The sequence below is a fragment of the Strigops habroptila genome, chromosome 6, assembly GCF_004027225.2.
Source record: "Strigops habroptila isolate Jane chromosome 6, bStrHab1.2.pri, whole genome shotgun sequence".
NCBI lineage: Eukaryota > Metazoa > Chordata > Aves > Psittaciformes > Psittacidae > Strigops > Strigops habroptila.
This window is the reverse complement of record NC_044282.2, coordinates 38,830,028-38,848,065: the sequence shown is the minus strand read 5'-3', so window position 1 is coordinate 38,848,065 and position 18,038 is coordinate 38,830,028. Positions and strand designations below refer to the sequence as shown.

Here is an 18,038-nt window from a genome sequence, read left to right as displayed (position 1 = left end):
ACCTGCACATGGCAGTCTTTCCAAAGAACAGCAATTTCCCACAGATTTCTCCCCTCTCACTGCAGAAGATGATTTGTCCAGACCATTGATGACAGAACATGATGGTCCTGCTTAGGGAAGACCATGCTTGCTAGATGGTATTTATTTGTGGCCATTAGAATAAAATGCAAATCATGTGAGTGCTGTGGGGTACAGCTGAAGTGCCTCTCAGGTACTGAATTCTGTAAGAACTACTTAGAAGAGAAAAGGAGGAGGAGAAACTCTTGTGCTGGATTTGTGGATACTGTTTTACTACACTGTCATTAAGTAAAAAGCAGAAATAAGCTTGGGAAGAAAGGAGGAGAACCTAGTTTTCTTCCTTCTGAGTGAGTGTCCTAAGCATTCACATCCAGCTTTGCCTGGTATTAAGGGGCAGGTCTTGTGGGACGTGGGAACTATTGTCATTCTTGCACCTGAAAGAGCATTATGTACACGTCTACATCTTTATTATTCTGCCCGAAGGCTTTAGCATAACCAGATGGTATTTATCTGGCCATTGTAGATGAAAGAGTGTGTGAAATAGCAGCATGTGACAATGATAAACACTGAATAAAAATAGCAAGTACATGTAGACTCTGTCTTAAAGAAGTCAGAGGCATTCCTGAGAATTATTGACTCTGCTGTATATCAATTCCAGAACAAACACTTTGAAAGCCTGTGTATGTGTGCATTTATGAAAATCCGTACATCACTTTGATCGGTACAATTTGAGGAGGTCAGACTAGCCTAACTTCCCTAGGGGAAATTACACTTTTCCAAAAGCTTGCAGTTTTGTTAGGACCCAGTTAGACAGTGAAGTATAGGACAATAGAAAAGAAACTGGAGCAATAGAAACCAGTCTTTGCCTGGACCATGGCCCAAATTTGATCAAACCATTGTCTTTCAAGGTCCAAAGAATGATAACAAGCACATGGTTGTAGATATGTCGAAAGAATTAAAAAACTAAATAAACTGATAAGCAACAACAGGAATGTAAAACAGTCTAAAGTAAGATGTATAGTGACGAAATGACTAATAGACTGTTCAGATCTGTCATGTTCTTATTTTATGAAAGAATATTGAAAATTAAATGGCAATTACTTCAGAGCAAACGAAGAAAGAATGTAGATTAGAGCTGAGCTGGACATCAGCATCAGTGATATTTGCAGCAAGTGTGGGATGGCTTTTTAATATGTATAATAAAGCTCGCATCAAGAACTTGTCATTCTGTATCTGTTCAAGCAAAATTTAAGTAACTGCCTTTCATATTTCAAAATGTAAATTTTCCATTGAACTATTTAGAGGAATTTTGATAACACTAGTTGGCTATAAAGTTCTGTGGTATTCTCTCACACATTTTTCCTTTAAAGGAAAATGCTGGTTTTATTCTGTTTAAAATATTGAAGTACAACTTTTTAGATAACATGATTTCATCAGATACCACAAAGTAAGTAAACTGTCATTCCATTTTAAACTGAACACATTTTCACCTGTCTTCTGTAGGACTAGATCTGTCATTTTAGAACCCCTGTAATTTCCTATTGAAATCAGTCCAAATAACATGAAAGCCTATCTGTTAATTTGTGGATGACTTATTTGAAATGGCACTTTGGACACAGATGTGGACATATGCATCAATATTCTGCAGATAAGGATGGCCTGGGTGAAAGCAAAATATTTGAATACCGTAACGATTAAACATTGTACTTCTGCTTGAAAATAACAATATTTCACTGAAGAACAGCATCTGTTCATGGGAATGTATGCAGGCCTTGCTGTAGTTTCTCATAGGATTCCAAAAAATCAGGCAAAATGAAGGTCAGTCTGAGCATGAGTAGTACCTCTGTTTCTTATCTCAAAACAAAAAGATGACTATACTTGGAATCCCTGTAGCCTAGCTTCTTGTTTCTACCAACAACCAAACTTGGATGCCTAAGGAGGAATGTAAGAATAAGGCAAGCATGAATAATTCTCCCTTTTCCCAAATCACTAACACACATGGGGGCTGCATCTGTGTGTTCATAACATCCCTCAATGGAGGTAATAACCACCTTCAGCATCCTTTCAAGCCCAGAATGTTTGTTCCTCTGACTGTAAACTAGGACCTTCTGTATCTCAGTTACTCTCGAGTAGCTCCTACTGAAGGTAGGTATCCTAGCTTCCCTTTGGGAATTTGTGGTCAGAATGTACACGGTCATCAGAAAACCTCTGCTACACAAAGAGGCTTTTGAAAGTATTTACACTGGAGATTTATAAAATTACCCTGTACCCTGGGCCTCATGCGCATGTGAGAGGAAGCATTCTGCTTGCCAGTCAGCATTTAGGTACAACAGCCTGGGGAACTCCTGATCTTTATGCAAAAGTGTATCTAGACCCTGAGGATAACAAAAACAAGGTTAGTTTCTTCATGCTGTCAGATTTGGCCAGAAATATGTTGCTGCTTTGAGAGCCTGTGTTTATTTTTGCTTTTTTTTTGTGCATCATAGTCCTTTTACTCCTTTGTGGTACTGTTCTGTGTTTATCAAAACACACTGGCTGAAGGAAAGGCAAAAGTATCAATACTAGCAGTACTGGCATAGTTCCTAACAGATCCTGTTTATTTGCTAGAGAGAGCATTGTTTTGAACTGGTCCAATCCTTGTATCTTTTCTTGCCTTTTTATTAATTGCATATTTCAACTCCCCTCCCCCCCTTCTGTAACTAAAAATGATCTAATCTCCTAAATTTACTCCTTTTCAGTTACCAGTGTGCAGATGCTTTTTAGGCACAATCCACAGACCTAACCTGATCCAAGTTCTGTTGCTGGCAGTCTGTTGATCAAAACTGTTATGCTTTTGCAGGAAATCTCCTGCTAACTTGGCCAACATACAATATTCACAAGCTGTTATAGAGCAATACAAAGGCCAGAATGCATCTGTTAGAATAACAAATTAAAGCCACTTGAAGATTGTTTCAGTGAACTACAATGTGCAAGTATTATGGGTCTTCATCAAATACTATCTTGTTTCAGCAAGACAGCTTACAATGACACCTTGCTGCTCTCCAGTGCTAATACCAGTATAGAAAATCCTATGTGCCATTTTCTAATAATGATTTTAAAAGATTCTTATATCTGGGAATCTTTTGGAAGGTACAGAAATGTGATTATTTACCCTTGAATTTGCAGGGTTTGTTGAGCAATAGTTCCTACCTGCTGTCCTCAGGACAATTTTTTTTTTTTTTTTTTTTTTTTTTTTAAGCTGTCATATCCTTTCCTCTATTTCCCTTCTCCTAACTGAAAACCCGGCCTTTTTAATCTCTCCTTGTTAATAATGCAGGTGCTTTTGCTCCTTAAATGTTTTAGTTGGCCTTCTCTGTGGCCTTCTCTGAGCCTACTACATCCTCCTTCAGATACAGAGGCCAGAACTGCAGACAGTATTTAATGTGGATTCACAGTCTTTAATATATCTGCAAAATGACTCACTTTGCCCTGTTCTCAATGTCCTTCCTGATGCTGCCCAGTATCTGGGGGGAGTCTGCACAATTGAGAGGATGGTTTCAGAGGAGCGTCAGCAACTCCCAAATTGTAACCACCAACTCCAAGTTGAGCATCATGTAATCAGGGTTTCAGTTATTTTTTTTTCCACGTTTGTTTATGCTGAAGCTCAGCTGCCACATTTTTACCCTGTTTGCTCAGCTTTGAGGTCCTTTTGGAGTTTAGCCAGCATTTGACTACCAAAAAAAACTTAGGATCTTCTGAAAAAGATGTGAAAAACTAGCGGCTTTACTGTTTGCTCCCTTCTTCAGCTCATCCATCATGACACAGAGTAAAACCTAGCATTGATCCCTGGAGGACCCCAGTTCCTGGCTCTTTCCCATCCTGAAAAGTGACCATTAAATCCTTCCATTTGCTGCTTCTCCTTTAAGCAGCTTTCGGTCTATAAAACATTTCCTCTAATCCCATGGCAGCTTAGTTTTTCTAATAGACTTCAGTGTGGAACCCTGTCAGAGGCTTTATGAAAATTCAAATATATCATGTCCAGTGAATTCCCTTTATCCACCTTGCGTCTTGACACTGATGTAGAAATCCAGCAAATTGGTAATACAGGATTTCCCTTTACAGAATCCATGCCAACTCTTTTCCAACAGACTGTGATTATCTCTGTGCTTAGCGATTTTAGTAAACCCTGCTATCTTTCCCAGGGATGTAAGACACTTTGGCTTGTATTTCCCAGCATCATCTCTAAAGCCCTCGTTTGTAGAAGGGAAACTCCCCATTTTTCTGGCACAATGGCTGTTTGTGATGATAGGTTATACATCTTTGTTTTTAAATTCCACATTTGAGAGCTTTTGGATGAATGCTGTCTGGTCTTGGTGACTTCCTGACATCCAACTTGTTTATTTAGTCTAATACTTTCTGTCTGTTTACTTATTGATCTAGTTCCTTTGAGTGATCTGGTACAAAGAATGCAGTAGATGTAGGAACCAAACATTTTCAGCAAGAAAGGATAATGCAAACAAATATTTGAGCTTCCTTTCCATGGAACTGCTGCTCTTCACACCTTTGTCATCCAGCGATCCCACCAGTGCCTTAGCTGCTTTACTGTTTTTAATATATTAAAGAAAAAGTAAAGTTGTTAGAGCATCCTTTGCTTTTTTCAAGTTCCTTTTTAGTCTTCTTAATTTTATGTTTATATTTGGCATGAGTATTTTTTTGGGTTTTCCCTGTTTGCCCAAGCTTGCCATTCCTCCAAGTAGAGAAGGTAGGACCATAACAGTGGTAGCCTCCTTAATTTTCCCATTAAACTGTACATGCGGGTTTCAGACCCACCCAGATGATTTCTTCTGTAGTGTTATACATCTTTTACATGGGTTTCTAATACAAGTTTTTCTGGGGTTTGATATTTAGGGGTTTTATTAACAGCCTGTAGGCTGCTTCTTTTTGGACTGTTTCTTTTAGGGTGTTTGGACACTGCCTCCCTCCCCACCCCCATTACATAGTTCCTTTAATTCTGCATTTGTGTGCTGGATTCATTAAGACTCTTTCTCTGCAATGCTGAAATTAATTGCATTGTGTTTTCAGAACACTTCTCACTAATACGGTGCACCACTCGAGCACATCAGAATGGCATATTTTCTTGAGGGTTTTGCTAACAGTTGTTCCAGGAAACAACTTTTTATCTTTTTCTCCAGTGTTTTTGGTTGTTTGGGTTGGGTTAGTTTGGGTTTTTTTTTCCTCCCCTCTACACCTCATCCTGATGAAGCATCAATGGAGTTTGATAGCAGAAGTATGAAATTCCAGCTACCTTTATCAGTCCTGAACTTGCAGCTCTCAGTCTGGCTTCACAGTTTCTGGTCATTATTACCAAACTTATCAGGGAGTCATTTAATATATCTAATATATATTTTATTAGAGTCTGGAATTTCCACACACAAAGATTTCCTTCTACTTTTGTCTCCTTGTTATATAAAGCTTCTTGCACACTATTATTCCCTTATCTGTAGATCCTATTCTGTCGTTCCTGTAAATCTGGTAACCTGGTAACATTGCATGCTCCTTCAAGGCCACTGAGATACCTGCCTTACAGGGGTAATCTCTTGGTGCCAATAGTTTGTGTTCTCCTGTCTTCATGTTTAGTCTTCGCATGTTGGTACAGAGGCACTTTTGAGTTTTGCCCTCACATTGTGTTTTAGCCACATCCACCTCATACATCACCTCCATCTGAAAATGCTGCTTTTTCTGACTTTCAACTTTTCCCAACTGTGAGTTGAAATGCTCTCTAACTTTTTCCATTGCTAGCACCCTGGCTTAATAATGATTCAGCTGCATCCCATTTCTCATCTCAAAACATCCCCCACCTTCTAAGGTGCTTGCTCCCTGTGCTGTGCTCCTCATGCATGCGTGAAGGCTCTGATCTATGTGTGCATCTCAGGGCTTATAAAGATTGGCAGTATTTCTGTGAGTGTGATTCCTCAGGTCCCTGGCTTGTCTCCTAGCTGCAAGCTTCAATCTCGGCTGCACAACATCCCCTCCATGCTTCCCTACCAGCAGTACCAGCTGCTGGTGCTGCTTGCTCCTCCATTGCTCCTCAGGTTAACACATCTAAACAACCTTTGCTGTACCCTGGATGTTTGCTTTCCATCTAGTGCTGTTTTGCTGTACCACTGTTTTATTTTGTTAGAGCAAGCCGTGAAATAGTTCCCTGTCAGTTCAACTTGAAGTGGTGGAAAGCATGAAGCTGAGAAACAACTCAGCACTTGAATTTATGTTTGTTTTGCCTATTGCTTGTTAATTTAGTGTAAGAAGGGGTAAAGGAAAGTTGAGAGATGGGATTTCTTTCTTTGAGAAGGAGATGGTTTACAAACTGCTTTGATAGCTGAACACGTAAGTCCAGACTAATGAAAATTTAATTTTCCTGTAGTGCAGAAAGCATCTACAATTCAGAGAGGAATGTCTTTGCTATCATGTTTTTGCCTGTAAAACTATACACACCACAACAAGCAATTCTTCTGTTACTGAAGAGACGTATTCTTACACATTTGAAATACTCGTTACTTAGAATAAATATACATTATTCAGATCTCAGTTTCCTGTGATACTGCTTTCAATTTACCAGAAACATTATGGAAATCTATTAAAACAGAAGAGAACAGGGGGCTCTTTAAGTGGACATGACTATGTCAGGCTTCAGTTTGTCCTTTCTTGATTTTGAAGGACTTTGGCAATAATTACATTGCAGTAAAAGAGCAGACGTAGGAGGCTGAAATCTGAGCTACTTTAATGCTGTCATATTTAAAGTGCATATAAAAATAGACTTCATTAGTAATTGAAAACTGCAATATCTGCTTAAGTGTAATGCCACTCTCACAGCTTAAGGGGCAAGACAGATAATTTGGAATGAACTTCTGTGGTAGCATTAAGGGGGAAGGTTGCCTGAGGCCCTTTGTATGTCCCTTCTTAGTTACAGGTAAGTCTATGCTTGGAGCTTCTCCCTTTCCCTTACTTTCCCTGGTAATGCTGATAATTTAAAACAGAATTAATTGTCTTTTGAAGTGGAGAAGTTGAAAACTGATAGAATTTTGTGGAAACCCCGGCAAGCAGAACACTCTCCCAAAACATTAATTTGCAAGTAAAAGCTTTGTGGATCCCATTCCTTTCTTGGAGGCTGTTCATTAATCCTAATTCTGCACTGACTCCTTCAATCCTGTGTCAGTGTGAATCACTAGAAGCATTATAAACATTCTATACTTGTATCTGTTATTTAGCCAGATAGAAAGTTTTATTAGGAAATTATCTCCCCCATGAAAGTCAGTCCACTTGGCTCCCACACAAGTTTAGTGTTCATTTAACCCAAATCATACTCAGTTCTTGATGGACTAATACAGTATTTGATTATAATGTATGATTTGGATTTGTGTTTTGTCTTTTGAAGGGAGGTTCAGGCTTGCTTGTTCCTGCTGTTAATTATAACAAATCCTGGCAAGTTTAGGGATCTGAAAAGCCTGTCAGATGCTTGCCTTGCGGCCTGAAGTTGGATGTAATTTGCACATAATAAATTGCTTCAATAAGATTTTGTTTCTTAGCTTAATTACATAAGTCTTTTGGGAGTTAAGCTAATGTGAAATTAAGGGTCATGGGACCACCACAAACCTTTAGAGGTTGTGGTGATAAAATCCAGCTGTTTCTTCTCAAAAACGTCTCAATATATTGTTCTTACCCACTGGTGTTCTTAATGTGATTGCAGTGACATTATGCATCTAAAAAAAAAAAATAAATTTGATGAGTTGAATTAAACTCTGACATGAATTGGGTAATTAAAGACGAGTAAGATTCCCTGACTAGCTTGACTGCATGCATTACAGTGTCATCTGCAGTTGTCCTGGATACCCAGGCTTTGGAATGGCCTTGACTCAGTGAGTGGGAATCATGATCCTCTTTAGGGGAGCACCTGCCACTGCAGACCACATAGCCTTTGAGGAGGCTGTACTAAGTCTTAAACTTCAAGGGAAAGTAAAGCTGTGGAGAAGAGCATTGGGATTTACAAAGGTAGGAAATTAAGACAAAGTTTTAGGATCTTCACATATGGGGACTTGATTTAGACTGGTTGAAGACAACCAGTGCAGGAAGTAGTAAGAATCAACTTACACTGGAACTTGGGCATAAGGTAGAAAGCCAGCAGCAATGCTTAGCTATTTGTGCAGGTTTTTTCTTTCATAAGCAGACTTGTAAAGTTGCTACATTTCAGCATTGCTGGGGAAAGGTGTTTCTTTTGAAATACTTATGTCTTATTCCTGTTATGTTAACTAGAGCTTATTATTGATACAGTATTGATGTACTCGCTTGCCATCTTTAAATGACCAAATATCAGATGTTTTTTTTAAGCAGCATAACATTAGTTTTAAAAATACCATATGGCTATTAATGCTATCTCATCTTACTTAGAATTTTGCTTTGTTTATAATTTTCCTTAATCATTTACAACTGAGATGATGAATAACATCAGGAAAGAGTTGTTTGTTCCTATACAGAACAACCTATGCCCTATGAAGCAAAAGAAACATATACTGTACAATGCACAGAATGTTTCAAATATGTTTTAAAGCTAGATCTTCAGCTCTAGCTGAATATGCATAGCATAGATGGTTTTTATAGGAGACTAGTAGAAAAAAGACTATCATCTGGCTTCTGGGCATTTGTTTTCTAGATACGATTTTGCATATTTTTAGAATGTTCCACTTAATAGGTAATGCCACTCAAAAAGAGGATTTGTACATCAGTGAACATGATAAGCATTTAAGACATGGATAATACAGCTGTCATTTTAAAATATTAATAGTATGCTTTTAGGTGCTCATGTAGTGAGTGACCTGTAAATAATGGCCTGGATAGTATCCTCAGAGAAACAGACCTGGAAAATCCTTTCTTCCCATTAAAAACAAGAGGAAAAACCTGCTTTCAGATGCATGAATGCTGATTTCTTTGTAGTTGGTAAAAGCATTGCACGTAAACTGGTACTTGGAGTGCCTGCCATCTAATAGCTGTAGCTATGAGACAGTTTTACCAGAATCTTTTTAGCAACAGTCATGTTTGGTACTCCATGGCAAAGAGGTGATCCTGTTCCTGGTTACAGCCCTCAGCCATTTCTTCAGTTGGTGTGTGTGCCATGTTGCTCCCTTTACCCTATGGTGCAGTTCAGTAAAGGGCTGTCTTTATCTGAGGACTAGACAAAATTGCACACAGCACCTTACCGATTTCAGCATCAAAATGCCTTAAGACTTTACTGTTTTCCTCTTCTCCTTCGCTGCCCCTCTACAACACACAAACACATTTGCATGAACAGGCTTTTAAAATTCTTTAAGACAATTTCTAGTATGTATATATATATATGTATTGCTTTTTTAGCAAAGTCCATAAAAATCAATAATCCTCTAAAGAAGAAAAACAAATAGGGTGATATCTGCTTTGGTAGACAATAATAAAGATGTACGTGCAGTAACAATTATTTTGCATGGTCATTCCTCAAGATACCCGTAACAGTTACAGGTCAAAGCCTTCCATACATCTGCACTGCTGTCCAAAAAATGTCAACAACCTAAAGGGACCACCCAGTCTGTGTAACATTTGTTACCTGTCTGTATTGTAGGAAGGCATTTCTGGTTCCTTTTCAAAATTCAAAGATTATACAAATTTATAAGGACTTCCATCTTCACATCATGCATCTCTTTCTTTGTACAGGGATGCTATGGTTACTACGATAAATGCAAATGGTTACAAATACACAAATACTGGTGGGTTTTTCATCCCACGTGCTGTATTTTTACCACTTGTTGGTTGTAAGAAATCCCACAAGGCTATTTGATTAATGGAGTTTTGTTTGTAATTAATGCTTGCTAAATTTTTTGGGAGACAAATTGAGGAAATGGGGAAGGAGGATTGCAAAAAGGCTGTCTCTAGCTTTGTAAGACAGAAGAAGAATAAAGAGATGCAAACAAAATTTAGATTTCAAAAAGGACAAGCGAAGAGGATTACTAACTTTAATCAAAATGGCAGGCTGGATAACTTTACAACGTCAAAGTTATTGCGTCCCACACTACAGAATGAGTAAATGGCTGCTGAGGTAGAAGTGCAACGTTTCCAAGCACAGCATTTTAGGACAATTTTTCCATGCTGCACATGATAATGTGGCACCATTTCAAAAGTGTGTAGGCCAGGTGGCTCCTAAGTTCAGTGAAGTGCTCAGGATCCAAACATAAAGAAGAGAGGCTTTGAGAACCGAAGTTAGGCTTCCAAGGGACTTGCAGCTACTATGTCAGATTTTCAGTGTATTTTAGGCAAATAAATGCCCTACAGTGTTTTTGTAACTAATTCCTGGTTTGCTCTCTTTTTAGAGTTTCTTTGCAAGGAATGCCCAAGAGTTCATATTTTTATTGATCGAATTGAACTGAAGGAGATTCCAGAAGAGCAGATGTATATGAGAAGGTGGCTTCATGAACGTTTTGAAGTAAAGGATAAGTGAGTAGCAATATGCAGAACTTTCAAGAAGCTGTCTTATTTCTTTTATATTAGCAGGTATACCCATGATTTCTGTGTTACCAGCAGTGCAAGCTGTAGGGCTCTCTGAAGATAGGCGGTATTGGTACTCCTGTGCATATTTTGTACAACAAACTTGTGGTTAATCTTTTGGTTATGAGGTTGGGATTCCTGGGTTTTAGACCTCCTTTAGATTGAAGAGGTATGAGCCCATGTTCCAGGTGCGACTCATATTCCTCTGAATACTGTTGATTTATCTTCTTGTAGCTGAGTCATGTGCAGCCAGGAATGTAAGAAGCTTGCCATAGGCAAGCAAGCAAAAAGCAGTTTGATTCTAACCTCACAATCAGTGTCAGGTTAGAGTTAGAGAGGGGCAGGTCTTGATCTCATCTCTTCTACCAAAATTGTTTATGCATATTCCATCAGACAGAGACTGGATAAAACCACAAGTAATGCTGAGCTCCCTGCCTTCACTGGGGCAATTAGGTGAAGTAGAAATTTGATCTGTCCATCTTTGAATCGTGGCAGAACTAAAGTACCTGGATCCCTCCAGCATCCCCAGATAAGGTCACTGGTGAGCATATGCAAAAGATCCAGGGGGACCTTGTGCTCCAGAAGGACTTTGTGCCTAAATGTGGGATTTCAAGTATTGTTTGAGAGACAGTGTTTTAATTTGCCATGTCTGAAGCCCAGCTTAAGGGAGCTGAATCTAAATCCTTGAATACCTTGTGTGAGACACAAATTTCCCTGGTTCTTCAGGTACATTCTGCTTTAAGATTTTTCTGCCTATCTCAGACTCCATGGAAGTAAAAAACTGATGATAGATTTTTTCCTGTGATTTTTGTATCCATGTAAAACTTAACATGACTATCTGTAGACATGACACTGTTACCAAGTGTCTTAGAAGTTTAGGATCACTAAGTAATTTTTCTTTTCTTCACTTTTGAGTGAAAGAAAGTCTGAACTTAATTTTATAATCTGATACGTAAACTACATGCAGGAACAAATAAATACTAAATAAAGGAACTGATACATGAAATAAAAGTCTGTCCAATGTCCCTTTAGTAGTCTTCCGGTGAAGATCAGCAAAACTGAACACTGGTCATCTATGTCTCATTTGTAGACTCCTGTTGACTGTAACATCTTTACTGGGACCAAAGTAGTCTGTCAGGAAAAATTAGAGATACTTAAAACCCCAGGATTTTCAAATCCATTTATTACTGATTTTCAAAAACGGGAGGAAAAAAGTTACTATTAAACTAGTGGTGTTGCATTTTACTTTTGCACATTTTGTTTCCAAAATGTTTAGTGTCTTGTGAACCCTTGTTATTTATTAGCTTATTTTATAAAGATACTTTTTCCCCCTCCTTTGGTGTTCAATGATTAACTGTGTGCTGTTTTGTCCTATGATATTGCCCAGTACTCTGGGCATATCTGCTAAATGTTGAATGAAAAGGATTCTTTTCAACTTTTATATTCAGGGTTAAAATTAGTCCCCAAAGAAAATCTGCTTTTATTGCTTACAAGGGTTCAGGTTGGGTATTCTGACAAGCAACATTACTTTGAATGCATCATATTTTTATGGCATACTGATTATTTAAACTTGTTACAGATGAGCTGCTACTTATTGTGAAATCATTCGTTAAATAATGTGGGCTTAGAAGCAGTTATTGCATGAAAATAAGTTGCTTAAAACTTCTTACACTACTGTTTAACTTTGACCATCTCCTTTTGTCTGCTTGTAGGTTACTAATAGAGTTTTATGATGCGAAGGATTCTAAAAGAAGAAATAAGTTCCCTGGGAAAAGTGTTCATTCCAAACTAAGCCTCAAGAAAACTTTGCCATCTTTGCTGTTCTTAGGTGGCCTGACTGCTAGTATGCTTCTGACAGAATCTGGAAGGAAACTTTATGTAAAAACATGGATATATGGGACTTTAATTGGCTGCCTGTGGGTTAGCATTAAACCATAAGCAGATGTTAGTCTCCAGTGAAATGTGCAGTCTTTTCTTGCACATTGCACCAAACTTTTTCCTGACTTTATAGTAAAGAAGTGTAAATAAAGCCTTATAGACCGAACATTGGAGATAACAGAATTTGTGGCTTAAGCCTCTGTGTGGTTGGTCTGGGGAAAATAAATGTAGATTTTCAAATTTGCTACTGATTTTTGCTGGAATAATGACAGATAAACCAAGTCGTGGTAAATTGCTTTCCCCATGAACTAACATCCATCTCTACCTGCAGATTCGATGAAGTATGAGTGACACATAAGGGTGTCTTAAGTGGACCTATGAATGTATTTACAGAGATTAATTTAGGGTGTATATTTATTCTTCTGATATTCATGTTGAATTTTCATTACTCTTTGGTGCATTGCAGCAGGTCAGTTACATCTATCCCAGCTGTATCGCAACTAAAATAAACTTTTTTCCTTTTCTTTTTTAAGTTTGCTTTTCAGTTTTAGCTAAATACTGTGTTCTTCAAAAGGGACTATGTAAGCTGGCAAATCATGAGATGTTGTTACCTGAAGCAGAATAAAATGTTCCTGAGAACTGTTCATGGGGAAGAAGCTCTGTTCATCTAGTGCATGATTTCTGATGATATGGCAGTATTAGCTGGTTATTTTACATAGGCAAAACATTAAATTTTACTGAGCAAACAGCTTATTTTGCGTACCCTGTATTTGTGCATAAAAGGAATGTATGCAGTATAATGAAATGTTACATTTTTGTTTCTGGCCTAACCAGACTGTAGCCCACCTTGTGTCCATGTTACCCCTGGCACCTCAAGCGTTTCAGCTGAGCTCACAGATCTTTCATGTGTGCGTGCCATAAGCAGAAGTTTCCTGTTACCTCACAATTTTCTGTAAGCAAACTCTGTCGTTTGGGTAATGCACAGAATTACTGTAACTTCAGGAGCATAAGGGTATGGTAACGAGGAGCCTTCAGGTGTTCCTGCTAAATCCGAAGCATGTGCCTTTTCCTACTAATCTGATTTAGTCTGATGTTTCATAATCTGGCAGTCATCTCTATGCTGTAATGTCAAACTAAATTCTCAAATCATTCTAGACGGTGAGGACTGCAGTTGGATTGAAGTTACAGGGTTGATGTATATGATTTGCACAATAGATTAAACCACAACATAGTGAAAGAAATTCATACCTAATCAGTATTTCACCTGCTTGAAAATATACTTCAAAAAGCAAAATCAACAACCAGAAAGTCTGCGATCCCCATGGCTGGTATTTTTGTTGGAGAAATGCCATTTCCTGATATCAAGGGAATAGTCTATACATGCAGCAATGGGGTAGGAAAGAGGATGTGTTTTATCTTCTTCCATTAGGGAAATGGTGTCCCTGTATCAAAATGAAAAAACTAGAGAATATTTTTATATCACACTTGCAAGCTTTAAATGTGCATCTCTAGCTTCGGTACGGTTTGTCTTGCATTGGAGTCCTTTGAGTTAATGTCTCTTAAAATTATAACTCAGTTTTTCAGGTTCCACCATTGCCAGTTAATTAAAGATACTACTTTTACTGTGTGGTGGGGTTTTTTTTACAGAATTTTATAGAGTAATTAGAGGTCCACCTTAAAATCATTTGGTACAACTTTCAGTTTGCAGTTCTGCGTCCTTCCATAATGGATTTTGTCACTGGAGTTATTTATATCAATGATTGATTCAGGATATGTTGATGAACCGTTTTAAAAACAATGACGGAGAACAATGTTGAAAAACAGTATTGTTATGAGGCTGTGAAACCAGAAAAAAAAAGCCATTTTATGTAACAGCCAAATAGGCTCACATGTAGTTCTTCCTATTCTCAGCTGACTGTTTCCACTGGGTATAACCAGAAGGCAGTGTTCCTATGTTAGTGTGATTTTTCAATCATGGAATGAAATTGACTAAATTTCTTTGTAATGGCCAAGAATAACATTTAATTATACATCAAAAATAAATGGAAACCACTTAATTCATTTGTAGAAAAATAACTGCTATTTTGGAGAGCCTAATTACCATGAAATACTGGATCTTTCTTGCTGTTTAAGTACCAGGAATATAATCGGTGCAGTGCAACAGGCAAACAGGATGTTTATTTTGAACCTTATTCTCTCTGCTAATCTTAATTTTTTTTTTTCTTGCTATTAATTTATAAGGTTTTGAAACTGTAATTTGCTGATGTATTTGGTATTGGGAGTATCACATGCTATTTCTAAATATGCACTGATATTAACTTGAAATATTTCTTCATTAAAATAAGAAGAGCCAATGCTCATTCAACTTTTCTGTCCTGTCTACTTGTTTAGTATTTTTCTGTACTTTTATCTTTGTAATTTGATTAACAGGACTGCCTACAAAAAGGCAATGAGTGCAGTTTGAGTCCTTGGCAGAAGGATTTGTGTGAGAAGCAGTCAATGAGGAAAAAACAACTTTGTCTTCTTTACCTGTGCAGCTAAAAAATGTGTTAGAATCGATTTGTGCTTATTCCAATGCAATGCACCGCCAGGTTGGTTGGATTGCAATAGCTTTTCACCCATGAACACCTGCACCACATGTTGCTCGTTAATAATGTTTATTTGTGTGCAGTACCAGAGTCCTGGCCAGGAATAGGGCTCTGCAGCAATAGGCCTTGCAGAGGCAGCGAGTTTGGGCAGAGCCAGGACGTGGGAAGAGGTACTGCAAATACACAAAGCATGTCTCCGCAGCAAATGCCACCTAAGTTTTAGTGATGTGTTAAATCTGAGAGGGACCTGTATGTTCAAAAACTTATTTTTCCAGCTGCATAAGTGCATCTGATTGTAGCAGTTCCACTCTATGCAAGTACTACTCTGTTCGTATGCATAAACTATATGTAAAACCACTATGTGCAAATTCCACAATGTTTTTGTGTTTACTTTTGTGGAAGGAATTGGGCTAGTAAGGAAGCATTAACTTAAATAATGGAGAACACAAAAAGTGAAGTGAAACAGAAAACTATAGCACTGAGGGATGCTACGGTGAAGAAATGACTGAGTAGGACACATGAGGGGCTGCAGTCTTTTGCTAACTCCTCTGAAGCATTTTCTTAGTATAATACTTGGGCTTTCTCCTTTCAGTAGAATGCAGTAGTATAGCTGTAAAGCTTTTTTTAGCACTTAGTATAAACGTTTTAGTACTTAAAATCAGTGCTCCTGATTATTCTGGCACTTTAGCATATATAGAATATATATATTCACTCTGGGGGAGAGAGGTAACCATTTTAGGTTTGGATAATGAAGGGGACCAGAAGCAGGTTAGGGATTTTTGGCTTAGTGTTAAAAATGAAACGAGACTTCTCCCCCCATCACCTTCAAATAAAAACCATTTTCAATGGCAGAAATTTCAGCCACACCCTGAAAGGCAATAGAAAACCAGTTAATGGGTTCAAGACATTTAGCAGCTGCTTTACAAAGACTTTTCCTTTATAAATGTGGAAACCACAGTTTGGTTCTAACCTGCAGCTCCAGATCACTTTTTAGCATAATGGTTCTAATAGCAGGGCTTGAAGTGAACACGATGGGGATTCTCTTGTTCTCATTGTCATGTCCTTGCCTGTCTCATCAGTCTGGGGCTCTGTGGTCCCAGCGAAGTGTGTTGCACAATTTGCTAAGCGTAAGACAAAAAAGTTGTTTAAGTTTGTATAATGGCAAGTCGCTCAAGTAAAACAAAACACAGAGCAAGTCCAGAGAAGGAAAAGCAGTGATAATCTAATACATAAAAATACAGGATTAGAAACATCAGCTCCAGCCAAGCATGACTGATTGATGAATCTGATTGATTCCAGGGAAGATTTCTTTTCCATATGGGGCCAATTCCCCTGTCAGGGTGGTGAGTATTTCTCCTACCTGTCCTCTTTCAGGCACAGACCTGCACCCCTGCCCTGGGCTGACTGGTGTGGTATTTTGCTAAGGAGGAGTCCCTCATCACTTTCCATATTGATGTGAATCTTGGGTTTCCTTTCTCCTCCGGGACCCAAAGAAATTCCCTATTTGTATTAAAGCCTGATACGATTCTGTGACACCCACCTCCTTCGAGCTACATTCTACTTTTGGGGATTGGTATTTGGTGGGCAAATGCCAGTGGAGAGGCTGGGGTCTGCTGAAGGCCTGGAAGGAGATGCTGCCATTGAGAGAGGGGTTATTGGTAAGTCTGTATCGGATATCCGAGATGGATCTCCCACTTCTGCCGGAGCATGCTCTTCCAGTGACAGTTTGCATGGCCATAAGTAAATGCAAAGATTAGACACTACCCTGAAAAATACCGGCTTGTTCCTGGGTCATATTTGTAATGTGAAAATCTCATTAGTTATGTTTGTACAAACTATATCACAGCCGTTCTATCTCCTTTTCATCTTGTGTGGGAACCCAGTTTTCTAAGCATATTTGATGCCTCTGTTTGTGTTCCCTGCATGACTAATTCAAACCAGAGCCATTTCAACCTGTTTGCTTGATTGGCCCAGAGATACTACAGAGGATGCAGATGTTTAAGGCCAGACATTGCTGTTGGTCCTTTGGCCATGCAGTGACAGAGCTGCCAGGCTCCGCACAAAGGCCCTCAAATCCCAGACCCACCACCACAGGCTGAGACAGGCATCACCATGGGCTGCTAGTACAAAGGGCTTTGGAGAGTTGTGCCTAAAACCCACTTGGCTTGTTTGCAAAGTATCCAGGACCTGGTAGTCTCTCCAGAGAGTCCTTCCAAAAGCTAGAGCTCACTAGGGCTTTGAAGCATGGATGGGCGATGAGTTGGGAGGATGATACTTAAGGGCATGAAAGCCCAGTCATTAGAACAGAAAGTAGGAGACTTCCTGTTCCAACGTAGGAACATCTCCAGAGCTCACAGTACTGTTCCCTCCACTCCAAGTCCTCAAGGCAGTGTGCCAGTGCTGCTTTTCACCTCTTGGGTGCTCTGGCAAAGGTGGGAAAAGATTTCAAGATCTGTAGGGCCAGCATGACTGTAACTGATGCCGAAGGCATTGGCTGGTACATGGATGTCTGTATTCTGCTTCAGCCTTGAGTCATTTCTGCACCCAAAATTGAACTGCCGTAGGGACAAGGCGGAACTAGAAACGGCCCTGTGAGCTCACACCAGTGTGTGGGCAGCTGTAGCCTCCAGGCTGTGGTTACGAAGTAAGGAAACAGGGGAAACAGGGTGCCATATTTTTGAAGTGCCTTTCCGCGTAGGGAATGAGCCTGGCACACCATGGGCACTAGCAGACCTTGTCTCTGCTGCGCCTGTTGTGATCCCGCACTCTCTGCACCAAGACCTTCTTCCCCGTCCTCTTAAGGCACCCATGAAGGCTGGAATTGCCAAAGCAGTTTTGAATTTCTGGATGCAGCCAGCCCGTGGCCTTTCTCAGCTGTGCAACTATTTCATCCAGTTGGGACCACAGGGGAAACTGAGCTAGAGAGAATTTAATTTGCAGTTGGCCAAGATGGGAGAGTTAACACTGTAATGATCCCAGAAAGTATCAAATGTTGTACAACATTGTTAGGCA

At 39.1% G+C, this 18,038-nt stretch overlaps 1 protein-coding gene across 1 annotated transcript in view; it reads left to right on the top strand.

Annotated features, from left to right (window-relative positions):
- The window catches only part of AGPAT5 (1-acylglycerol-3-phosphate O-acyltransferase 5), a 57,924-nt gene extending 43,117 nt beyond the window's left edge, over nt 1–14,807 (top strand). The window contains exons 7-8 of the mRNA XM_030490843.1: nt 10,386–10,509; nt 12,273–14,807. Coding sequence (XP_030346703.1) covers nt 10,386–10,509; nt 12,273–12,498 — 350 coding nt within the window. The 3' untranslated portion in view covers nt 12,499–14,807. The remainder of the gene's footprint in view (nt 1–10,385; nt 10,510–12,272) is intronic.
- Nucleotides 14,808–18,038: the final 3,231 nt, after the last annotated feature.